Below are 25,271 nucleotides of genomic sequence, written 5' to 3' on the forward strand. Positions count from 1 at the left end.
TAGGAAACAAAAAGTTGTCTAATTCCACGGGGCACCCCCCAGGATTGTGTCTTTGGGTGAGAAAATCAATCTCTGAAAATTTCAGCTCAATCGCTTGTTGCATAAGCTGGCGCATTTGATTTGAAGTTTGTATGGGGATTTCAGCCAAAATGTATGGGAAAATACACCTCCGTCACTCATTCGATCTGGAAATTGGTTCTGATTGCTCGACTGTCCTCAGAATTGCAAAAACGGCAGTTGGTATGCTACAGAATAATTTCACAGAACATTGTATGATGATTAAATGAACTTTTATATGGGTTTCGGCTGATGCGATTCGATCAAAAAACCCAAACATACACAAATCAGCTCCTAATAATTCAGCCGAAAATTATATAAAAGTTTATGTAATCATCATGCAATGTTCTGTGAAATTGTTCTGTAACATACCAACTGCCGTTTTTGCAATTCTGAGGTCAATCGAGCAATCAGAACCAATTTCCAGATCGAATGAGTGACGGAGGTTTATTTTCCTATACATTTTGGCTGAAATCCCCATACAAACTTCAAATCAAATGCGCCAGCTTATGCAACAAGCGATTGAGCTGAAATTTTCAGAGATTGATTTTCTCACCCAAAGACACAATTCTGGGGGTGCCCCGTGGAATTCGACAACATTTTTTTCTCCCCATAGTAATCTGGGCCAGTCTAATATCCATATTGGGCCCTCCTTAGCCGTGCGGCAAGAGGCGCGGCTACAAAGCAAGACCATGCTGAGGGTGGCTGGGTTCGATTCCCGGTGCCGGTCTAGGCTATTTTCGGATTGCAAATTGTCTCGACTTCCCTGGGCATAAAGGTATCATCGTGTTAGCCTCATGATATACGAATGTAAAAATGGTAACCTGGCGTAGAAACCTCGCAGTTAATAAGTGCCTAATGAACACTAAGTTGCGAGGCGGATCTGTCCCAGTGTGGGGATGTAATGCCAATAAGAAGAAGAAGAATATCCATATACAATAAGCTTGCAGAAAAGCCTATAGAAGATAAAAAAGCTGAATAACTAGACGATTGAATCAAGGGAGATAACAACTTTTTCGCTCGATATGCTGTAAATACCTTCACTTTTCATGGCAGAATCATACTTTGCTTTTGCTTTCAACCATCCATAACTCTACAAGGGGTTTAACCAGTCACCGACCGTAACGTATCCGAAGCAAACTCATCGAGGCATGCCTAATTGATTCACCTTCCATTCGTTCAATTGTAGTAGGCGCTTGCCGTTGGTTCACCAACTTCTTTGATGCACCACAATATCCACCGTCTAGAAGAACAGTCTATAGGTTCTCGTCAGCTTTCGCCACTGAAAATGACCTTGAACTGAACCCACCACGTGGGCGGCGTTTCTTTTGGTAATCTGCGTGATGCGATACGCGGAATCAATCCAATTTCGTCCTGTGTCGTTTTCCATTCTTTCTTATAGATATGTTTGCGCTATCTGTATCTGTCTACACCAATGTCGATTATTACGCGATTCGTGTTTTTGTCGATTATGGCCTATGGTTTAAATGAAGCAATAATGAGTTAACCCCCAAATAAAACGTTTTTCTAAATTTGCAATTTTTCACAAAGACCACACGTGTAAAATGAGATCATGGTGTACATAATGGGGTGAGGGAGTACGACGCACAAGAGCCATATTCTATAACAGATACGGCAGCTCGAGGGTCATTCTACTAATACTTGGTGTAAGGGTGACCTTCGTCGCCAAAGGGATTTTCAAGGTTTATGGGAAATTGGATTGTGTCAGACATAATAGGAACCATTGAACTCTGTCGTCAATAATTTTAAAAAAGTAATTGAATATTAATCCTCTTTTATTTTATTTTGAGTGAAGGATTTTAAGATATCGACATCTATTTTGCAATCTGGCTATGATACCTACTATGTATATTAATGTATATCATTGTAGTTCTACGCTATCGTTTATTCGATTTCACCTACACCTTCCATCTTTCATAGTCCATGTCATGTCATGTTAGCTTGAACCCATCATCGTTGTGGTCCGCCAATGACGTGATGTTATTCTTGTGTGGATTCATTGCCATCAAACAATCAATTTTGAAATGCCTGGATATGTCGAACCACAACAAATAGGCTAAAGCTCGTGCCAGCACATGATGGTAGATGATGGGGTGAAAGATATCGCTGTTATCTTTTATCAGTTTTATCATCGACTGTAAGCGGTGAGCATTAAGTCTCAAACAGAATGTATTCGGCATTTCAGCAGCATTGCGATGCGATCAATCCTTCAGTGGCACAGAATGTATTCCCAATATCGTATGTGAACGCAAGCTAACATCCATCTGATAATTGAACGATTATTGCGGCTGACGTTATGCGCCGGCGGTTAGTGCGGTTGTCCGAACGACGGATACATTCTGATTGGGGCTTTTCTCGCATGACACCATAGGACATGGCAGAGTACCAGTACAGCGGTATTGATCAGGGAAATTATTGATGGCCTTGAAAACTGTTGTTTCTCATTGATTGTTTTTGTGGTCTCCATTTGTGGTAGGCAGCTATCTCGTCATTTGTAGAATTAGAAATGGATTTGCTGCGTTAACCTTTTGAAAGTAATAGAATCTATTCTTGCTTTTTAAAACGTCTGAAATGTCATAAATACCCATTTTTCACTGCTATCTTTTATACATTGGTTTTAGAATTGAAGTTCTACTGTGAATTAAATTACTGTTCTTTAATAATAAAAAAATCGAGAAAAACAAATTTGTTTAGAACTTTGCATTAAAATAATGCATAGAAAATGGATTGTTTTTTAGGTTCATGAATACTTTTAGACAAACTATGGTATTGAAAAAGACGTGAGCATTGTACATTTATTTTAATCAGAAATGTAACATTAACTTCGGAAACAAATTGTTGCTCTGCGAAAGTTGGAAAAATAATAAATTGTTTATGTTTTCGTTAGAAATGGTACCATGAAACGAAGGTAAAATTTATTCATATGAACAAAGGTTTTGATTGGGTGTAAACTTACTATACGATCATCAAAAACCTAGTTCTTGGCTACCTTTCTTGCTTTTTTTTTTGTTAAAAAGATCTTGACGAAAAACAAAACTGGAAAAGCCTGCGAGTTTTCATCATGCTTGTATGCCTTTTTATTCTTTCCAAATGCTAATTTCCCCTCCCAGTAACGTTAGGATAATGGCAAGTTACTTTCTTTCATTTTCAGGCCGTAAAATACCGGACATCGAGCAAATTTTGCGTACCGTTCGCTCCGCTTGGAACACTCCCAAATCACAGCGCTCACTCTCGCAAAGGTAAGTCAACCTTAAATTCATCGTCAGTATTTTTCTTTAAACTTCTACTTTCAATTTCGAATGATGGCGACGAATGTGATAGGAATTTATTACAAAATACCAATAGCAGTGAATAAGTATACAATTATGTCAGATCCACTATTAACCTACATCTGTATTAACGATGAATGTGAATCGGAAGAAACGCGATATCATAAAACATCATTATTACGGATCTTGATTCCCATTCCCTGCAGAAACGCCTTCTCCTACAAATTTCAACGTAGCAATATTTCTGCCCGGAGGCAAGAAACATCATTTTCGATACACGCTCTGATAATTTCCCCGCGTTTCCACGTGGGTCGGAGTCAATTATTCCGCATCACAAAACGAGGAAAGCAAGGATTGAAACGACAAGAAGTCTCTGGGTGGCTATTACAATAATAACAAGGTGTTATTCTTACTGCAGGATCTATTCTTGACACATGTTTCCCGTGTATTGCAATTTTTAATATTCCGATGAAGGCTGTACAACATTGGAATCGATTTATGGAGAAGATCAAAAATTCTTCACAATTCCATTCAAACGTGAAGAAATTCAGTGCAATCAAAGTTAATTTTCCGGGTATTCATTGCCCGACAAGGAAATTAATTATAATGTTTGAAAACTCAATGTGCATATGCACAGTATATGAAAGATATAATTCGAAAAATGTATTGTTTCTTGCGTTTATTAATGGACTTCTGTAGAACTTCTGGCGTCGCAGTTGTGAGTGGAACGACTATGTTGCCAAATTAAATGAACGCAACGTTAATTACTAGTAAATGTACAAATTCTGATTATATTCGTCTTTGTATACCACCGAGTTTCAATTTTTCTACTTCAATTAAAATTAATTTACTTTTCCTGGATATAATTTGCTTCAATTATTTAAAACCATAAAAAAATATTTGAAATTGCTGAATATTAATAATAAGCAAAAAAAATATTACAATGAATCTGGCAGCCCTTCCAGAAAGCATTCGCCCATATCAAAACAAAAACATTTTCCCTGTTTATTTACATTGAAGAAACCGATCGCACAAAAAGTTTTTCTCTAGGTTTTTCTACGAATTGTTTCGTTAATTTCGCCGTAATTAACCTGTATTATTGTGAAACTACTGGCTAGGTAAATTCATAATACTAAAATTTTGAGGCTGCCTTCTCGATTGCTTCAAGTCATGGAAGCTGGGAGGATGATGCCCAGGAACCAGATGGATACATTGGGGAGGCCCTGGAATCTGATTACACTATTCCCGAATATGTGTACGCTGATGCGACGGACGAAAATGAATCCGCTACCGCTGCCAATGTTAATGCAGGATAGCACTAGATTATGACAGTGGAATCGACCCAACATCAAACCCGTCAGCATCAAACGAAACCCCCAACGCAAAGATGATGAAATTGAGTACCGGCACTGCAAATTTAACCTTCAATGGTCAGTTTTACAAACGTAGATTTATCGGGGAAACATCTGGTGGACTACTCGTTTAATCTCCGGTGATACTGTAAACGAGATTTTGACCGTATAGTCCGTCAGCCTTACGAGTACCCGTTTTAAGTATAATGGCTTGTGCGCCACTCCCGATGGGAAACCATTTACCAAGGTTGAGTGTGCCCGACTACGAGACCTTTCAGGAGGTTCCTGTGGGGTTTGAGTAAAATGCCTTCAGCGTGTTACAATAGATTCACACATCAGCGTGTCAATCGGCGAGCAGCAAGCCATGATTTTGCCTCTTCCAGTCAGACCTCCGTGGCGTGCACACGCATCCACGGAGAGTCGCCGTCACAACTTCGTTACGGCCATTTCAGGCCACACATTTTGGCGATCCTGCCAGTGTATTTTTTGGATCCTGTCGCTGATTTCACGAGGTGAGTTGAATTCAAGTGGTTAAATTGTGACGAGTGATATATTTCAGTTTGCAAAATCACAAGGCGCGTCTCGAAGACCGTCGAAAAATGGTTCGTGGTTTGCTAAATCACAAGACGCGTCTCAAAGACCATCGGAAAATGGTTTGTGGTTTGCTAAGCCACAAGACGCGTCTGGAAGACCGTCGGAAAATGGTTTGCGGTTTGCTAAATCACAAGACGCGCCTTGAAGACCGTCGGAAAATGGTTTGTTTGTTTACTAAATCACAAGACGCGTCTCGAAGACCGTCGGAAAATGGTTTGTGGTTTGCTAAAGCACAAGACGCGTCTCGAATACCGTTGGAAAATGGTTTGTGGTTTGCAAAATCACAAGACGCGTCTCGAAGACCGTAGGAAAATGGTTTGTGGTTTGTAAAATCACAAGACGCGTCTCGAAGACCGTCGAAAAATGGTTTATGGTGGCGCGTCTGAAAGACCGTTGGAATTATGGTTTGTGGTTTAAAGAACATTAAAGCCTCGCCTGGAAGACTGTAAGAAATTGGTTTGTGGTTTGCAAAATTACTATGCGCTTCTGGAAGATCGGTGAAAATGGTTTGTGGTTTAGAAAACTATAAAGCGCGTCTGAAAGGAGGCCGAAAAAAATGTATTGTAGTTTGTGAAACTACAAGGTGTGTATGGAAGACCAACGGAAAATGGTTTACGATCTAGAAAATTCCAAAGTCCTGCGAGCATTGATTTTGATTAAAACAAATTTAGATTACATGAAGCCACTTGGCAACGTACAGAATAATAATTTTTCAGAATAATTTTCTTAACATTCAATGCTGTACTGTTCGAAACTGTTCGGAAAGCCAAATATATTATCTAGAAATGTATCTTGAAATGTACTGACTTAGTAGCCATAGCGGGAATACCTGTAGGAGCAGATATATTGGAATTTGGATATATTGGTATTTATTGGATTTTACAAAGCTATTCGGAAGTTGGAATTTATTATGCGTGAGATTAGTTTGGAGTTATTGGCTAGCGATACTAGTTGATGGCAAATGGTTGATGGTGTACTATACGCTAAACTAAAAGTTAGATTAAATGTACGGATTTGGAATGGATTTGGATTGGCTTTGTGTTGGATTTGGATTGGATTTGGTTTGGATTAGGTTTGGATTTGGATTTGGATTTGGATTGGATTTGGATTGGATTCAAATTGGATTTGGATTCAGTTTGGATTGGATTTGGATCGAGTTTGGATTTAAATTAGATTTGGATTGGATTAGCATTGGATTTGATTTGGATTGAATTTGGATTAGCATGAATTTTCTTATCTTTATTAGGTTGTGCTTAAATCTTATTAGTAATGAAGTTCAACCCCGCTTAGTTTTGGATTACTTTTGAGTAAGATTTGGAATGTTTTTTGGAAGAAATCGTCATTGTATTTGACAAACAAAAGAAGGCTTCGTAAATTTGTTGTTCTCTAATCAGCCAACGAAAGTATGGATCACGTTTTAGCATTCGCGGCCCACAGTTTGGGAACCCAAACTTTGGTATGAAAACCATGATGTTGACCTAGTTTATTATGGTGTGCAGTTTTCAATGGAGTTAACCGAAAAAAGTATAATTGACGAAAAAGTGTTCCAATCGTCGACCGATGCTAAATTCAACAAATGGGGGTTTTATCATCATCGGTCAAGCCTCTCACCCTTTGTACTGACCTGTATTCGATTCGGCAGTACTCCAGTTGGTTTCGGAGCCAACTTCCCCTATACAAAAAAATACTCAAAAACTACCGAAATCCCGTGTAACCTAAAAGGACACTCAAGGACGCACGCATTCCAGTTCGAGACAGCAGCACGTATGGACTATAGACACTATAGGTTCCATAGACGAGCGGAGGCGCGGTTGAGTCATTTCGATTTAGTGTGTTTTTCCGTTTTTTCACAGTGTATCACTCGAATTTGACGTCACACGCTCTGTTGCTTGGATTGCAATCGTGACGTCATGCTCGTTTGGCTACACTAACTGACAGTTCGTTTGGCTACACTCGCCTTCGCCTCAGCTCGTCTATGGAATCTACAGTGTCTATAGTATGGACGTGTTTTTCGATCGCGCATTTTTTCCAAGTTTTTTTTCTCGTTCGTTCGCTGTTTACGTTATCGCTTCGTCGCGTTGGTGTTATTTTCTCCCGGACCCGTCAACGCGAAAGCGTCCATCGAAGGAGGTTGCTCCCAACGAGGGAAGTGAAAAACTTCTCTTGAGCAACGATTAATCCTCGCTCAAGGCTGCTGATGCCGGCAATCTGCTGGGTACTGTAATATCCTCACTTTCCTATATCACTGTTATATCTCCAACACTAAACTTCAGAAAAACGCCATAGTCCTGGCAGCTTATTGTCGTGACCAGACGTCACTCTTCTCCCATCACTCAGGTCTGCAGTGTTGCCACTTATACCAGGATGCCACATCCTCCCCCTGCAGAAATGTTTTAAACGCAATCATGACGTCATGCTCGTTTGCAGATACATTTGACAGTCTATATTCAACTAACTATAGTTCAGACAACAAACATCATTTATAAATTTCATGTTGCAAATGCTTTTTCCATACTGAACTATTAGGTTGGTAATTTAGATCAATATATACTTTACACAAATAAAAATAATAAGCACGTCAATATAAATCAACATGTATTGAGTTTCCACTTTTCAATTACCGAATTTTGAGATCCCAGCTCATGCTCACTCTTCCACTTACGAGAAAAATAATGAATTAAAAGAAATACTCTCTTCGCTGCCAACGATTCAAGACAAAAAAAAACAAAATGTGTTGCCAGACTACAGGCCACCCGTATAATAAAAAAGAGCATGTTAAACAGTCAGAATTATTCTAATGATGTAAGGTACAGCGTCATTTTACGTTACGAATAACAAGTTATTTTCGTTTGATTCAACCACAACTACTCGGAATTAACATTAAATGCCAATAATAACATGCTGCCTTTAGAATGTTTTTTTTCTGCACTATATGTCAGTGTTTCAACATAGTATCGTAAAAACTTAACGCGTGAAAAAGATCTTTTTTTTTTAATTTTATGGTGACATAACTTAACAAACTAATCGGCATACTGTCTAACTTGAACAACAAATTCTAAAACTATGTAAGAAATTATTCGTTTGCAGTTGTCTACTTTAACGGTAAGCGTCACAATAGTCAAGGATCCTGTTGTCGAAACCAAAAAAAAGTAACCATATAGAGTTGGTTATTTTCTATTTTATTTTTTTTTACTTTATTAGGGAGACTTTCAGCCCGAGGCTGGCTCGTCTCTGCAGTTAGTAATTATGCGGGCATAGGTACAGAACTATTTGGGTACTGGATTATAAAAAAAAATGTCTGCACCATGAAGTTTTATTGATGGAAGTAAACAGAATATTGTCTATGTATTATGCAACAAAAGTACGATTACTTAAAAATGCCGTTCGCAATTATAATACCAGTAAAAACAACAGGTATGTCAATTGATTGAGTGAGAACTGTTTCTACATATTAAAACACGAATAGAAATATGCGTATACATCGCCGCCGTTGTTTTGATGCGGCGAATGCAAAATGAGTTACTTGATTGATCCATTTTCTGAAATCAGGATACTTAGAATTAATTTTGAAATATTTAAACTTTGTTTTGTGTGAATTTATCGAATCGTCTACACCTAGGTTCTCTCATGTCACTTACTGAGAGCCATAAGCACGAGGTTTCATAAAACAGATTTTCATTGCAAAATGTAAACACATTCGGTGTCTGTGAACGTCATCTTATTTAGTAATCCAACAAAAAGCTTCAAATCACCTAAGCAAAGCATTCACACCATTATTTATTGATTCATATTTCAGTATTGAAACAGGTGAATCAACAATCCTCGGTAGCATCGGCGTGCAATGTGAAAATAAGACAAATGCAGTTTTAACTGCAGATGTACCCTCACCTGAAAATAACAAGATCCTCATTCACCCCATGCGCAGTTTTCAGTATAGAGTTGAATGACGTTTGGCACACGCATACTAATGTTCTCGTCTTGCAGAAATATACTTTTGTTTTACTTTCGAACATAACCTCAAAATTCATCTCCCATCACCCTTATTAGGTTCTGCAGCATCTGTGCCCAACCGACAGATCAGTAGTCTTTCTTTGTAGACCCAGGAGCAGCCAACCAATCACGAACTCGAACGTTGTCGGAGTCAGTGAAGAGTACTACTGAAACTGTCAAAAAAAGTTCATTCGACGATAACCGAACTCGTTTGTGACGTCATGCTGTAGTACCTAACTGTATAAGAGTCAAGCTGCAATGAGTACCTCTAACACCGTGTATTTGTTTTCCTTTCATTCACAAACAGTTTGACGAAGCTAGCTAGCAGTGCTGCTAAATACTTTTCTTTTCTCTTCATCATATTTGGATATTTCACCGAGACAAGACATAAAATAACCTATACTCCACTCAATCAAGTTAACGTGTTCTCCAAACTTTTGTTTTATTGTTTTCTTATGTAGGCATCCAAAATACATTTCATAAGCGATGCCATTAGCCGTCTCAAATGTTGTATATCATCGGATTGATTTCAGACTTGCAATGTCCATTTGATTTCATCTTCACTTGATATGATTTCCTCCATTTGTCAAATCTCTCCTCTAAATATTCCATCTCATTGGCTATGATCTAATTTGGAAATCAATGCTTTTGTTGGCCATGGGCTTAACCCGACGCAACTTTTGGACTTTGTACGGCATTGGCCATGAGCTAAACTCGACTCAATGCTTTTGTTGGCCATGGGCTTAACCCGACGCAACTTTTGGACTTTGTACGGCATTGGCCATGAGCTAAACTCGACTCAATGCTTTTGTTGGTCATGGGCTTAACCCGACGCAACTTTTAGACTCTGCACTGCATTGGCCGTGAGCTAAACTCGACTCAATGCTTATGTTGGCCATGGGCTTAAACCGAAGCAACTTTCGGACTCTGCACGGCATTGGCCATGAGCTAAACTCGACTTAATGCTTTTGTTGGCCATGGGCTAAACCCGACGCAACTTTTAGACTCTGCACGGCATTGGTCATGAGCTAAACTCGGCTCAATGCATTTGTTGGCCATGGGCTAAACCCAATGCAACTTTTGACAGGATTGATAAGCTTCTTTTTTTTTGGCAGCCGTGCCAACATCGGCCACTCACCTCTGAATTCCTGCTTTCGCTATCACTACCGTCAATAAAAACAAATTCATTTAGTTTTTCACCTTGTTTCTCCAGAAACGTTACTAACTTTATAATCAAATAAACCACCATTTACATGGCAGGATCGCCAATGTAATATCCTCACTTTCCTATATCACTGTTATATCTCCAACACTAAACTTCAGAAAAACGCCATAGTCCTGGCAGCTTATTGTCGTGACCAGACGTCACTCTTCTGTCATCACTCAGGTCTGCAGTGTTGCCACTTATACCAGGATGCCACACGTACCACGAAAAAACGGAATAAACAACAGCCTCTGTTCCATGATAAATCACCAGAGCGAATGGAGAAATGCCCGCCGATTTTGGTGAAATGGAACCCTTCGGACCTTCGCCCCGACCTCGGGAAACTGGTCTCCCGGGGTCTGAAGTGCACCTTCAGCAAACCCCTCAAAGTCGTGCTGCGAGGCCTCGACGACGAGGACGAAAAGGAGCTGGAGGAAAGTGGTCTGAAGCCGACCAACATTTACAAAATCCGCCGGCATGACACTTCCCGGGTCTACCGTGATCAGCTGTACCTGGTGCACCGGGAGCACGGTACTACCACGCTAAAGGACCTCAAACAAATCAAGGCCATCCACAGCACTGTCATCGAATGAACATAGTACAAGCCCGTGCATCATGACGTGACGCAGTGCATGAACTGTCTCCGTTACGGCCATGGCACGCGGAACAACGCGCGGAGTTCTGTGAAATCCGCAAGAAAGCTTCCACAAAAAATCGTCCACCCCGAAGCTCGCCCCCATTGCTCGACGAACGAAACTTCTAGACAATCCCACTTTCGCGGCGACCCTTCCGCCCGCTCTACACCCCGGAGTAGCTGGCTCCTATATTCAGTCAACTTGCGGCTCGGCTTCGAAGCTGCAAATCCCGGTTCGACCAGATTTAGACTCTGGGCCTTTTCGTCATTGAAAATGGTCTGGTAACAGACTTGAGTCGAGTAAAGTACGAGACACTGAAGACGACCTTACAGTTGAGGTCGAAATACGTATATATAAAGGTAATACGATTTGGTGGAATGTGGAGACGAGCCAGCCTAAGGCTGAAAGTCTCCTTAATAAAGACAAAAAAAAGATTTGGTGGAATTCAATGGAATTGTACTAAACAGTGAAATATTTCTTCAATAGTTTTAGTCTTTTAAAATCTCTGATTTTCTTACCTGGGAAATGCGATGGCTTCCCTCTTCTAGTTCTAAGTCAGTTAATTTATGTAGTAAATGCATTAATTTATTAAGTAAATGCATCGTAGTTCAGCAAGTCAGTAAAATTGTTGAGACGTTCCGAAGTGGTGCATATATGCTTTTTCCGTCTACCGTTCTCGAAAAAAACGGTTTTCCTAGTGTGATCTAGCCTTTCCCATTTTTATTCTAGAACTCGTTTTCGTACCACTGCTTGAATCGATCTGGATGATGGTTGAATAACTGACAACAAATGATGCACATTGTTGTTTAAATGTTGGGTACTAGTCTAACTTACTACCCAGTACCCATGAAAGAAAAAATTGTTTCAGCGCGGTATTCTATGTTACCAACTATTATCATATTTAATAAAAGCTGAATCATCATACAAAGTGTAGTTACTTGTCTGTCATATACAATATTTACACTTTGTGTGAGGGTGCGATATATTAGGAGTTGGGCAATCCACTTTTAGAGTGCATTGATGACAGATATGCAAATATCTTATAACGGTTTGGTTGCCTAGCAAATAGCAGGCCATGACTTTGCCTCTTTCCTCGTGGGACAACGAACGGAGTCGCACGCGCGATTAGACAGCACACCCCGTGATAGCTCGTTCGGCAGAACTAGGCCGCACATTTGGCGATCCTGCCAGGTTGTTCCTGGTTGGAAATAATTGTTTTGTAAGTATCCTGTGGGCGTGATTGGGACATTTTTTCATCGGTTTCGACTTGTAATGTCGAAGACACTCTGGAAGAGCGTCGGATTGATAAATTTGCTCATCGGTTTCGACTTGTACGCTCTGGAAGAGCGTCGGATTAAATGATTTGCACATCGGTTTCGGCTTGTGATGTCGAAGACGCTCTGGAAGAGCGATGGATTGATAAATTTGCTCATCGGTTTCGACTTGTAGTGTCTCTGGAAGAGCGTCGGTTTCGACTTGTGATGTCGAAGACGCTCTGTAAAAGCGTCGGATTGAATGATTTGCACATCGGTTTCGACTTGTGATGTCGAAGACGCCATGGAAGAGCGTCGGATTGATAAATTTGCTCATCGGTTTCGACTTGTAGTGTCGAAGACGCTCTGGAAGAGCGTCGGATTAAATGATTGCACATCGGTTTCGGCTTGTGATGTCGAAGACGCTCTGGAAGAGCGTCGGATTGATAAATTTGCTCATCGGTTTCGACTTGTGATGTCTTAGACGCTCTGTAAAAGCGTCGGATTGAATGATTTGTCTATCGGATTCGACTTGTGATGTCGAAGACGCTGTGGAAAGCGTCGGAATGAATGATTTGCTCATCGGTTCGGACTTGTAGTGTCGAAGACGCTCTGAAAGAGCGTCAGATAAAATGATTTGCACATCGGTTTCGACTTCTGATGTCGATGACAGGATTGACAAATGTGTTGTTTCTCAACGGTTTTTACTTTAAAAAACCCAGATTAATCCACCTAGCGGCGATGATGCCTTTCTCGTGCATCGTAAAATCAAATATACTATATTAACAATATGATTCACTCTCACGAAATTTTGGCGACACCACATGTGGCGCCAACTCGCGTCCGAAAGGATCGATACACACGTAAATCGAACTACCCAAAATATGACTATCGTTTTACACACACTTCAAAATGTCATCATGAAAAGAAAATAGGGATGCTTGATGTTTTTTTTGCATACTTAATCGATTATGTTTAATCGAATGCAAATGGAAAATCAAATGTTGTAGCAGAAGTGTGGTAGGCATATTTTTGTGGAAATGTATAATAAATTTTTTCTATAGCTCGTTGAACTGTATCCGGCGGGACCATGCCGGTGCACCTACTCGCTCTCTGTTTCGCACACCATGTTGCTGTTGGCTCATTTGACTGCAACACTTTTATCAAATGTACTATTGTCGCGCTAATCTTTTCCTAGAATGCTGCGGCGGTCTTACACTTGCAGGCTCGGAAGCAGGAAGCCGCAGTATTCTATTTTATCTCGAGATGCAATATATATTAACAATATGATTCACTCTCACGAAATTCTGGCGACCCCACATGTGGCGCCACGATACACGATACACGTTATAATTAAACTACCCAACATATGACGATCGTTATACACACACACATGTTTTGTTACACTTTTTGAATTTAAATGTAAATTAACAAAATTCGTAGAGATTTATAGATTTATGATTTATAGATATATAGATGCATAAGAGTTTACAAAATGATTGTTTGAGCTCGAAAAACGATGGAATTCCGACATTCAAGACTTAAGGATTTTTGAAAACGTAACGATTTTTATCACATTTTCAAGGATGATGTGATCAAAATATTTTACCTACTTGTGAGATGAGCATTAGGGTGATTAGGCTCATCTGGTTCTTTACCATGTTCTGAGTTTCCCCTGAAAATTTGAGCTCATTTGGATTAAAACTGATTTAGCACAAGCCGTTTCAAGTTTGCATGCAAATTAGTATGGAGAAAATTATTTTTTCGTTGTACTGTTAATGAAGTTTCCCCATCAAGCGCAGGTTAAAAGAAACCTACATAGCTAAAAGGAATACTCAACAGCTTTCACTCAGTGTAAACCGCATCTCAATTAATCGTTCCAATAATTCATGATTAGACAATGTTTTCACCACGTAAAACACTTTTTGGGTAGTTGATTTGCATTATAAATATATTAGGGAGAAATATCAATATATTCAAGGGAGATTATAAATTGCTGTTACAATTATTTTAAATTGATATTTGAAAACCATCCCTAAAGCGGAATAAAACTTGTAATGTTGCTTGGGATATCACCGCATGGCTAAGGAAGGCTTTTATATTACTATGGTAGATTATTGTTTAGCATGATCAATCATTTTGAATAATTTTATGACACCAGTTTTTTCAAATAGTCACGAAATGAACGCCTAAAGGGTCAAACACAATGGACACGTTTGCGTGCGTTTTGACAGTTTTCCCATGTGTTTGGCCCATAAGAGCTATATTTTCACGTAGTGAAAGTATTAGCGATGCTCATTTTTTTTTGTCACACACCGTGTTGAATTATCTTGATTTTATAAAATCAATGATGATTTCTTTTCAAATTAACTCGCATGCATAATCCCATTTTTGAGAATTCCCAAATTGTTATCAATTTGTGAATATGATTTGACAGAGAGAAACGTACTTTTGTGAACAAACTGCCCGATATGAGAGTCTGATATAAATACAATTCAAACATAATTACGTTTGTGGTACAATCTCTCTAGATAAAAATGAGTTTGAATTTCCTTTGAGGCAATATAACTCACGAACGGGTTGACCGATTTGTACGGGTTTCTCATTAATCGATTCGTCTTGAGGACTGCTGTGTTATAAAATATCACTAAATTTTGAGGAGAAAGTTGAGAAATTGTGAAAATACAATTTTGATGCGAGTTGTAAGGAAACCCAATACGATCGCGCTAAAAATGATCTAGAGTGCGGCGCTGAATGAACTCAAGAATTGACAGTAAGAATGCAAAATATAGTTGACTCTGTAAATCTCGATGTTCTATATCTCGATATCTCTCCCTATGTCGATGGTTTCCTCGGTCCCTTCAATCTACATACATTTTGGCTTTCTACATCTCGATAACTTCCCTATCTTGAAATCTTTCTATCCCGATGTGTTGTAATCGTATTTTGTTCTGGATTCACTCTCCTTAAGTCGATATGTTCAAATTGTTAGGCTACTAGACCATATTTGGACGATAACAATACAGACCAACAATAAGCAATGATATTTGGTTTGTTGTCGTTTTTAATAGCAACAAGCTGTTTTGGATCTAGTACCCATTTAAATTTTCCTTCCATTCCTCGATCTCTCCCTATCTCGATGGTTCCTTCAATATCGAGATGTGGAGAGCGACTGTAGTATAATCCCGAGCAAGGTCGGGTACGTTCAACTAGTTTTTCTTGCGAAAGTATCAAAAAATAATCTATTAAATCCCAAAAAAATATCTGATATTGGATACGAAATCGAGAAAGCACAATAAAATAGGCGTAATTAAGTTTAGCCGAAATATCTCACCGTAATGCTACGTTTTGAAAGGGCAAGTGAATTGAACAGCTTAGTTTAATGCAATTTACTTGCCAAGAGTTGAACATGTTCAACTTACTGTCCGTTCAAGTGTTTAATCCAAGCGACTTGTTCAATTCACTTTCCATGTCTAAATGTAACCAAATAATCATACCCATTATGATAAGCGTAACATAACAAAACGCAATCGGATGAGTGTCATCTTCATGGCTTTCCACTCAAGATACATATTCATTCAATCAATGGTGGGCAGCAAAAAGTTTTCAATTCATAATAAGTTGCAACGCAGGTGTTAAGTTCCAGTAGGAATTTAGGACACCGAAGAGGAAGAAGAATGATGCACTGGAATAATATCGATAATATTCAGAAAGAATTAATCAAATTTCTTGCTGAAGAAAATGATAGAAATGTTTACAGTGGAACAATCATTTTAATGTTTGCGGAACGGCTTTCACAGTTTGAACGATTGAAGCAAAAGTGTAGTTTGTCTGCTTTGCACTGCTTCATCGAAATATTTACAGTACACCCAGGTTTTTTTACACGGTTGGAATTCATCAATTTCTCGGTAAACCTGAACTTTCACAACTTTAAAAATACCCCCTGAATTTTCTTTGATTTTTTGTGAATTTTTTGGTGGGGTCAACTCATTGTTTCATTGACGCTGAAGGTATTAAACGACCAAAACCAAACCGTGTAAAAAAAACCTGGGTGTAGTGTTTGCATTTAACAAAGTCGATATTTTGCATTTAACAAAGTCGATAATCGATTTATTGAAAAATGTATGGACATCCCCACACTGTAAAATGTCATCGAACAACTGTATGACTACTCACCGGAAGATGGCAGAAGGGTTTTCCAGCACAAGCTAGAAAAAAACATGTTTAGATTCCTCTTTGCTCGCTAGATGATGTTGTTATCACCGGCAAATTGTTCGCCATTTCGTTGTATGGAAAAACTCGAAGTGAACCATATTGTTAATATAATATATTTGGTAAAATGTACTGAAAAAATCACATAGAAAAGGTCAAAAAAGCACTTTAGGGAGATAGATCGCATATTTTCTATGATTTTGGATGTTTTTGCACTAATTACTATGCATTCCCACCATTCTTGAAAAAAAAAAAATTTTTTTCGATTTTGAAATTTTTTTTTCCAAGGGGGGACCCTTGGGAAAAAACAATGATTTTTCAATAATTCCGAAATGCAATGTCCGATCAGGCCAATTTTCAATAGCAAACAATGGGACCGCATTCCCCGTCGAATGCAACTTGTTGCGAGTAAATCGGGTAATGCTATGTTCCAAAAAGTGTGTCTACAAAATTTGTACACATACACACATACACACACACACATACATACATACACACAAACAGACATCACCTCAATTCGTCGAGCTGAGTCGATTGGTATATAACACTATGGGTCTCCGAGCCTTCTATCAAAAGTTTGGTTTTGGAGTGATGTTATAGCCTTTACGTATACTTAGTATACGAGAAAGGCAAAAGTTGAAGGCGCTCTGGAAGAGCGCCAGCATAAATGAACTTGAACGAGTTAAAATGTCGAAAGAATTCTTGAGTAGCGCCGAAGTAAATGATTCGTTTTCTCATCGGTTTCCACTTGTAATATGGAAGGTGCCAGATTGAATGATTTGTTGTTCTTATCGGTTTCGACTAAACATGATTTTTTTTTCGGAATAAATGATTAAATTTTGTTTTCTCATCGGTTTTCTGCTTGTGTTGTCGAAGGTCCTCTGGAAGAGTATCGGATTGTTGCAGCTTTTGATGGTGAAGGTGTGTAAAAGACGGGCGGATTGTTCGCGTCAAAGCAACGTTAATGCGGATCAGCAGAACACAACTATTCAAATTTGAATTTCGAAGGTGTTGTGTGAGAGTACCGGACTTATTGGGTTGAGCTTAAAGGGCATAGTATGTTTGGCGAACCACCGATATTGGTTTGATTGGAAGGCCATCAAATTCTATTGGATATGGACTGCCGGATCGAATTCTATTGGTTTTGGATTGCAATGCTGGAAATATTTGCAAAAAAAAATAGAAGGAATACAGCTGGAGGATCATGAATCTGAAATAGTTGACATTTTCAGAATGTTAAAAAAAGGCTGGATTAATTTGCTAAGTAAATATGTATTTGCGTATTTGTATGTGGACTTTGAATTGAAATATTGAACTTGGATTGTTTCTGGTATTGGTTTTCAATGAAACATTTGATTTTTGATAATGGGTGAGGTAACATGATTGTTAGATTTGAAAATTGGAATTGGCTTGGTTGCAAATATTTAATATTATTTTAGAATCAACTTTTGGTTATAGGCTAGAGATTGTATTTGAAAGATGGAGCTGGATTAGAATATTAGTTGTGAAAATTGGATGGACAAAATACATAACCATGCAATGGCAGGCATAAATAAAACTTTCAATTAATTACTGTGGAAATGCTAAAGAACACATAAATAGTAAACCGAGAAATAGTTGTAATGTTTGGAAGATGAGGAGAATGAAAAAAAACTTGATCATTTTATATGAATGTTTGATTTTAGTATTCCATTATAAAAACGTTCCAATGTTGGTCTGGGAATAAAACTTTGTTCATGGAATAGGAATATTGGATTTGCTTTTCAGAGGTGAACCAGCCAAGAGCTGAAAGCCTCTTTAATAAAGAAAAAAAATTGGATTTGCTTTTCTGGTTCATACATTGGATTTGAGTATCAGATTGAAAAATCACATTGAAATATTTGAATTCATCCTATGATTTTGAATATAGAAATTGAATGGAAGTCAATGGTTTTTTTTCTCTTTTTAGTGAGAGAAGAAGGGGAATGTGAGGGTGCGATATATTAGGAGTTGGGCAATCCACTTTTAGAGTGCATTGATGACAGATATGCAAATATCTTATAACGGTTTGGTTGCCTAGCAAATAGCAGGCCATGACTTTGCCTCTTTCCTCGTGGGACAACGAACGGAGTCGCACGCGCGATTAGACAGCACACCCCGTGATAGCTCGTTCGGCAGAACTAGGCCGCACACTTTGGTATGAATAAGAGATTGAAGTGCAATAATTTTGTAATTTGTATACAGTATAGTGGTTGTATTGTCTATTTTATCATTGATATTAGAACAATGTTATCTCCAACATCCTTTGCTATTTTTCCTATTATTCAAAGAATATGTTTTAGGTTATAGTTGATTGAGGTTGCAAATTGCATATTCAATGATAATTTATTTGGATGTAATCAGGAGGAAATTCACGGTATATATGGTTGTATATTGATGAAATATCGAAGGCAAAACTGCTATAACTTTCGATTCCCAAGATGAAATATTTTAAAATTTTCATAGCAGACGCCTGGATATTATATCTTTCGAAAGTCGAGTTCAGAATGGATGGACTTTTTTTTCGGTCATAACGGTCACAGGCACACCATGAAGAACGTGTGATGGAATTTTATTTTAAGGTGAAGGTGGATTGAGTACCAAAACAAAGCTTTGAAAGTATTGGTACAATAAAAACTGTCATATACTGTAGTAGTATTGGTGTCGTATTCATAAAATAACAAAGAATATTAGTAGGGCGGTTCAAAAAACGACCCAGCTCCACCACGCTCACTCGATTCCGTCCCATGCTCCGAGTGTCCTCAAAAAACCGATTTGAACAAAAACTGGTTGAGCGCAAGCCGGTTCAAGTTTGTATGAAAACTAGTATGGGAAACTAAAACTTTTATTACACTGGCTACGGCGCCTCCCCTCCGAACGCTGGCGAAAAGAGGGCAGTCTTCTTCTTCTTCTTATTGGCATTACATCTCCCACTAGGGCATTGCCGCCTCGCTGCTTAGTGTTCATGCAGCACTTTCACAGTTAAGGAAAGTCGAGACTGTTTTCCAAATAGATAATTGCTTAGACCGGCACCGAGAATCGAACCCAGCCACCCTCAGCATGGTCTTGCTTTAAAGCCGCGCATTTACCACGAGACTAAGGAGGGCCCAAAACGTATCCCAAGTAAACCGCTTTTCATTCATGCTTGGCGAACCCTCCAAACCATGGGTTCCCAAACTGTGGGTCGTGACCCCCGGGGGGTCGTGGATTTATCAATGGTGGGTCGCATAAGACTAATTTTGATTCATACATTAAACCCTTTTTTACCATAAATCGTTTCCAGGAATTAGGTATGGATCGTAGAAATGAATGAATGAATGACTGAACTGCCGCTAATGGCAAATCGAGCACATATACAGATGCGGTTAGCGGCAGTGAATGAGAGAACAACAAATTTTACGAAGTCAATGCTGTTCTTTTGTTATCCGATAAACATGAATGCTGAACTTTGTCTCTGTTCATAAATAGAATAAAAAGTTGCAGAAATGTTTGCAAATATAATGGAGTCCAATACAATCAAAATCTCATTCAAATTCAATCAAAATCTAATCCAACTTCAATCAAGATGAATCCAACACAAATTCAACCCAAATCCAATCTTAATCAAATCCAAATCCAATTCAAATCCAATTCAAATCCAATCCAAATCTAATCAAAATGCAATCCAAATCTAATCCAAATCCAATCCAAATACAATCCAAAACCAATTCAAATCCAATTTAAATCCAATCCAATTCTAATCCAAAAACAATTCAAGCCCATACAAATCCAATTTAAATTCAATTCTAATCGAATGTAAAACCAATCTTAATCCAATCCCAATCCAACACAAATCCAAACCAAAAACCAATTCGGATTCATCGTTTTGATCAAGACATGTCAGCAATTGCTTCAATCATTGCTTATAAAATCTTGATACATATTTTTTTTAAATAACTCGCTAAAATTTTACGGGTTAAAAAGTATCAACACCCATTCAAACACATTATGCTGTTAGTTGTAAATTTGTACTGTGAGTTTGTTTTGGTTCTTTTATATGGATATGACATTTGCACAACATGTGATAGATTTAGTACGGAAAAGGTATTGGAGGGTAACCGCTCCCTTCGGTGGGGTTTGATCCCACGAAACCAGTACGCTAGACAGGTGCTTTCCCTACTAAGCTACGAAGGACCTCCGTCGTCCTCCGCAGCTTAGCGGGTACTGATGAAACTAAATTCCCAGCACCGGGCACGTAGCCGAACTCTCGCAATACATTTTCAGAACTAATTCTCTCATATGTATTTTTGTACAAACGCCAACCAAGTAGGATAAGTCCTACTGACGGAGGTCCTTCGTAGCTTAGTAGGGAAAGCACCTGTCTAGCGTACTGGTTTCGTGGGATCAAACCCCACAGAAGGGAGCGGTTACCCTCCAATATTTTTTCCGAACTAAATCTATCACATGTTGTTCAAATCATAATCGTGTTTCAGACATAGTAATTAATTTCGATTCCGGGTGGCTTAATACCCAGAACATAGCCAATTAACTTTGAATGTACTGGATATGACAGTCCGATAGCCGAGAGAAATCTCGATAGTTTGGCCGTAAATTTGTCGGATTTGGGGAGGTATATTGTATTTATCTGTGATAATCCACTCCATATGGTTAGAAACAAAAATATTCTTACTTCAAAATGTGCTTAACAACGCAAATGACTCAATAATCTAAATTCTCATCAATATTTTCCTTCCTTTCTTTATGACGATTTCAATCAAGCTTCAAAAAGCTTCCTTGATAACTAACGCGTGGCATTTTCTTACAATATGGCTTTTTAATGGCACACATTCGTCGTCCTTATCGTCGTTGTTGTCGCCGCCGTCTGTTGATCGTAAGAACTTCACGAGACTTTTCTGCCCGACTCAGCGTCTAGTCTCTGGCGAACTGGAGCCCTGTGCAAATGCGGCAAATTTTCCGTAAGTCTTACATCGATTGCATGAGTTACACTCTGAGCAGCACACGACACACATTATGTCGCTTCCGCTGAAACATTTATTGGTCGATGACCCGATTCTGCTACAGGTCGAAAGATGCAATTTTTCCACAGAAATTACCATTAATCACACGTTGGCTACACCCAGGCGACGATGGCATGGCGTGCACGAAACTCCCATGCGGATAGTGACCCTCCACTTGGGAATTCATTGACTTTGAAAAAAGGGAAAATCTGAAGGCAGCGCACACATGTGAGGATAGCTAAAACGTGCTATGAATAATTCATAATTTATGAACTATTAATGTGTTACATTGGGACAGATTTCGGAGTTCAAGATCAATCCCATCACTTTGAAAGTGTTATTGAAATCCAATACGTAAACTTGACAAGAAAATAATAACTGTTATTTCTTAAATGTAGTGTTTCAAAAATTTGAAACATTTTTTTTTCAATCATTCTAATTTTTGTATCACCGCAATAATTTTTGGCCTGCGAATGAATATGGTCGAACTTGTATGGTGAAATTCAAGTTATGACTGAGCTCTGGTCAAATTTTCAGCAACCAAGATGTAGAGCTCCAAAGATGAGCACTTTATTATGCCAGCCAGTTAAACATTCAAACGAAAACAAGAATGTGATTTTAATTAGAACTAGTATAGATAAAATAAGTTTTAGATGTTGGTTAGATGTTTTAGACCGCACGGCTAAGGAGGGCCCCATAATGTATGAATATAAGATTATTATTATAACCATTTGGCATATTTTTGCTAATGCATTCATATATTATAGCTACCTTCCTACCTATCACAGCTACACTGAAATCAAATTAACAATATATTTTATGTGTATAGAACATATAAAAGGTTTTTTTCACGAGATAAACTCGTTTTAAGTGCAGCATTTATATTCGATTTAACCACATGAAATGAAAAATGAAATGGTCTGTGTTCGTATCCGCATAACTCGAAAACGGCTGAATGAATTTTCTTATTTTCTTTAGCAGATATGTGCGTTATTGTTTCCGACGGGTTTATATAATTTTTGCTGATGAGAAAATCACGGGTAAAGTTGATTAAATCTTTAAAAACTAAAATTAGGATTCGTTCGGGCACTTTGCATTGGTTGTTCAGAACGCTCATTCTCGCCTACTATGCAGGACAACGTCTGCCGGGTTAACTATTGTAATATAAAAGTTAACTATTTACAACTCATATATTTATAGTGTACGGACTCATAGTTTTGCACATAGATTGCACATATATTTCATTAGTGTGTAATGAAGTTGTTTGAAAAATCTAAAATGGCGGAGATTGGAAACGAAAATTTTGTATCGCTTTCAGAGCTTGCAATTGATATTTTCAAGCTCCCGGCCGAGTTATTACCGTTTTTCGAAGGTAACATATTTGATTTTTCATGCTTTAATTGATTTTTAATAAATTTTGTTTCTATTTTTCATCAGAACGTGGCTATAGCGCATCGACACTTTCCAGCATCACGAAGGACGAACTTTTAGAGGACTTATCCGAAACCGGCCTGGTGTTGGATATTGACGAAATCTACCAGTGGATTGTTACATGGCGACAAGTGGTTATGTGGTTTTGACGCCGATTCGCTTTCAAATACAATTTTTTTTTTCGAATGCCAAAATAACCTATCTGAAACAAAGCGACTTGAGCAATCAAATCATATAAGAAATATAGTACATAAATGGAAAAGCTTGGAAAGACATAAGGTCAGAGTTTGCAGAAATCGAAAATAGACCAATAGGTCAATAGATAACGAACAACGATAAAAAAGTGGCAAAAACTGTTTCGAATCATAACAAGCCATGATAATAAATTTATCAAACTTGTACACAAGTGCGAGAAAACAGAATCGGATAGGTAGCCCCCACAGAAAAATGGTGATTCTCGCTTTGTTCTCGCTTATTTCGCTCAATACTATTCGTTTCCCACAGTTCCCGTTAGGGATTTATCAAAGTTGTGCAACATATTCGTTGCAGCTATGATCAAGAAAGTTGATATTAACGAATTCGTCACTTAATCAACCCTGTAGAATTCGACACGTGTGAAGGCAAGGTAATGGTAAGGTTTGTTTTTACGATATTTCAAGGCGACAATCTAGGAATCCATTCGTTACAGATGTTTATGGCATCCGGCGCTAACTAGTACTGTAGGTTCTGCCGTCGGCCAAAACATCTTTTACAGACTGATTGTGTAGAATACGCTACTAATTTAAGAGATAAAGAAAATTATGACATAGACGTTGCTGTGAACAATCCTTCGGAGACAGGCATTAAAAGTAATTCAGTTTTTAATACACTCCCTTCTTACCATGTAACCACGAACTTGTCAGTTAATCCAATGCACGATCTATTCAGCGGTGGTGTTTGTGTCTCAAGAATTGAAGAGATTTTAAACCATTGTATATACAGGAAGGAATACCTGACACTCAGTAAACTTAACGCTCATAAAAATCAATTTTGTAAGCAAATCCATAGTACATCATTGAAGCGAATGCCAGATATTAACGATGGTCTACTCTTCTTCAAAAAAAATCAAACGTATCACACTTAAAATTAATCGCAGATTTCTGTGAAATTTCACCGAAATCTCAACAGCAGAACTGTTCAGTGAATAATTTTATAGATACAGATATTGTTGAAAAACCAGATAATTCCACTAGCGGTGATGATGTCTTTCTCAAAACAAGCGTAAGAGATTTCAACTATAATTGCCTACCTCAAGGCGTTTGCATACACTTTCTCTATAGATAAAGAAAGTTACCCCAAATTGAAAAATAAAAAACTCGACAAAAAACATTTTTAAAACAAGTTCAAAATTATCAAATAATCAAGAACAACAGTCTTATACGTTCTACATGTAGCAGTACTCGTTTTAACAATACGAAAAAGATATGATTTCACTTCCGGGGGAAATATTTACAAAATAATTTAAAAAATTATCAATGTTCCCCCGGATTACGGTACCTTGGAAAGTATGACATTCGGAAAATTTTAATAAAAGTTGTTTGGAATGGAAATTATTGTAGGATTGACTAAAATACACAATTTTTAAACATCATACATCCATATGTGCATTCAATACCATCTTGCTTCACGTTAGACATGACCTCTTTTTTTTGGAAAAAAAATGGAAACATCATGACTGAAATTATGTATTTATTGTTATCTGTTTCCCATACTTTGATATAAATTTTGATACAACTACAATGTTCTCTTGCATTGCCATTATAAAATAATTCAATACCTCTAAGACTTATGGAGATTGTTTGTAAAATAAGATTTATTATGTGGATTTTTTACAAAATTTATAATAGTTTGGAATATAACAAGGGCATGGTTAAAGCTAATCTTACAGCAAATAGCATTCAATAAATCCATGAACTCTTGAAATTCTTACCACGGTAGTAATGCCCCCCACGGCGGTTGCTGCAGAAATTTTATTTGCCACGGCTAGCGATTGAAAAGGTGCACAATTAAAAGTAAATCGGGCTTTTTCTGGGTCAAACATTTAACGTAAGAGAGAGTTATGGTGCATGACACAATTGAATCATTTGTTTGAGAAACTACATAAGTCCATTTTACACTACACGTAAAAAAATAACCTTATATGTTATGGCAAAAACCCATTCGAAAATACTTATACTCTTCATTATGCCACCTAATGAG

General features: G+C 38.1%; 1 protein-coding gene across 8 annotated transcripts in view; it reads left to right on the forward strand.

Moving 5' to 3' along the window:
• LOC134221206 (uncharacterized) overlaps positions 1-25,271 on the forward strand; it is a 275,521-nt gene that overhangs the window by 97,347 nt on the left and 152,903 nt on the right. For all 8 annotated transcript variants that reach the window (XM_062700395.1, XM_062700398.1, XM_062700399.1 and 5 more), the window contains one exon: positions 3,230-3,317. In XM_062700395.1, coding sequence (XP_062556379.1) covers positions 3,230-3,317 — 88 coding nt within the window. The remainder of the gene's footprint in view (positions 1-3,229; positions 3,318-25,271) is intronic.

This window comes from Armigeres subalbatus, chromosome 3 (genome assembly GCF_024139115.2).
Source record: "Armigeres subalbatus isolate Guangzhou_Male chromosome 3, GZ_Asu_2, whole genome shotgun sequence".
NCBI classification, from domain to species: domain Eukaryota; kingdom Metazoa; phylum Arthropoda; class Insecta; order Diptera; family Culicidae; genus Armigeres; species Armigeres subalbatus.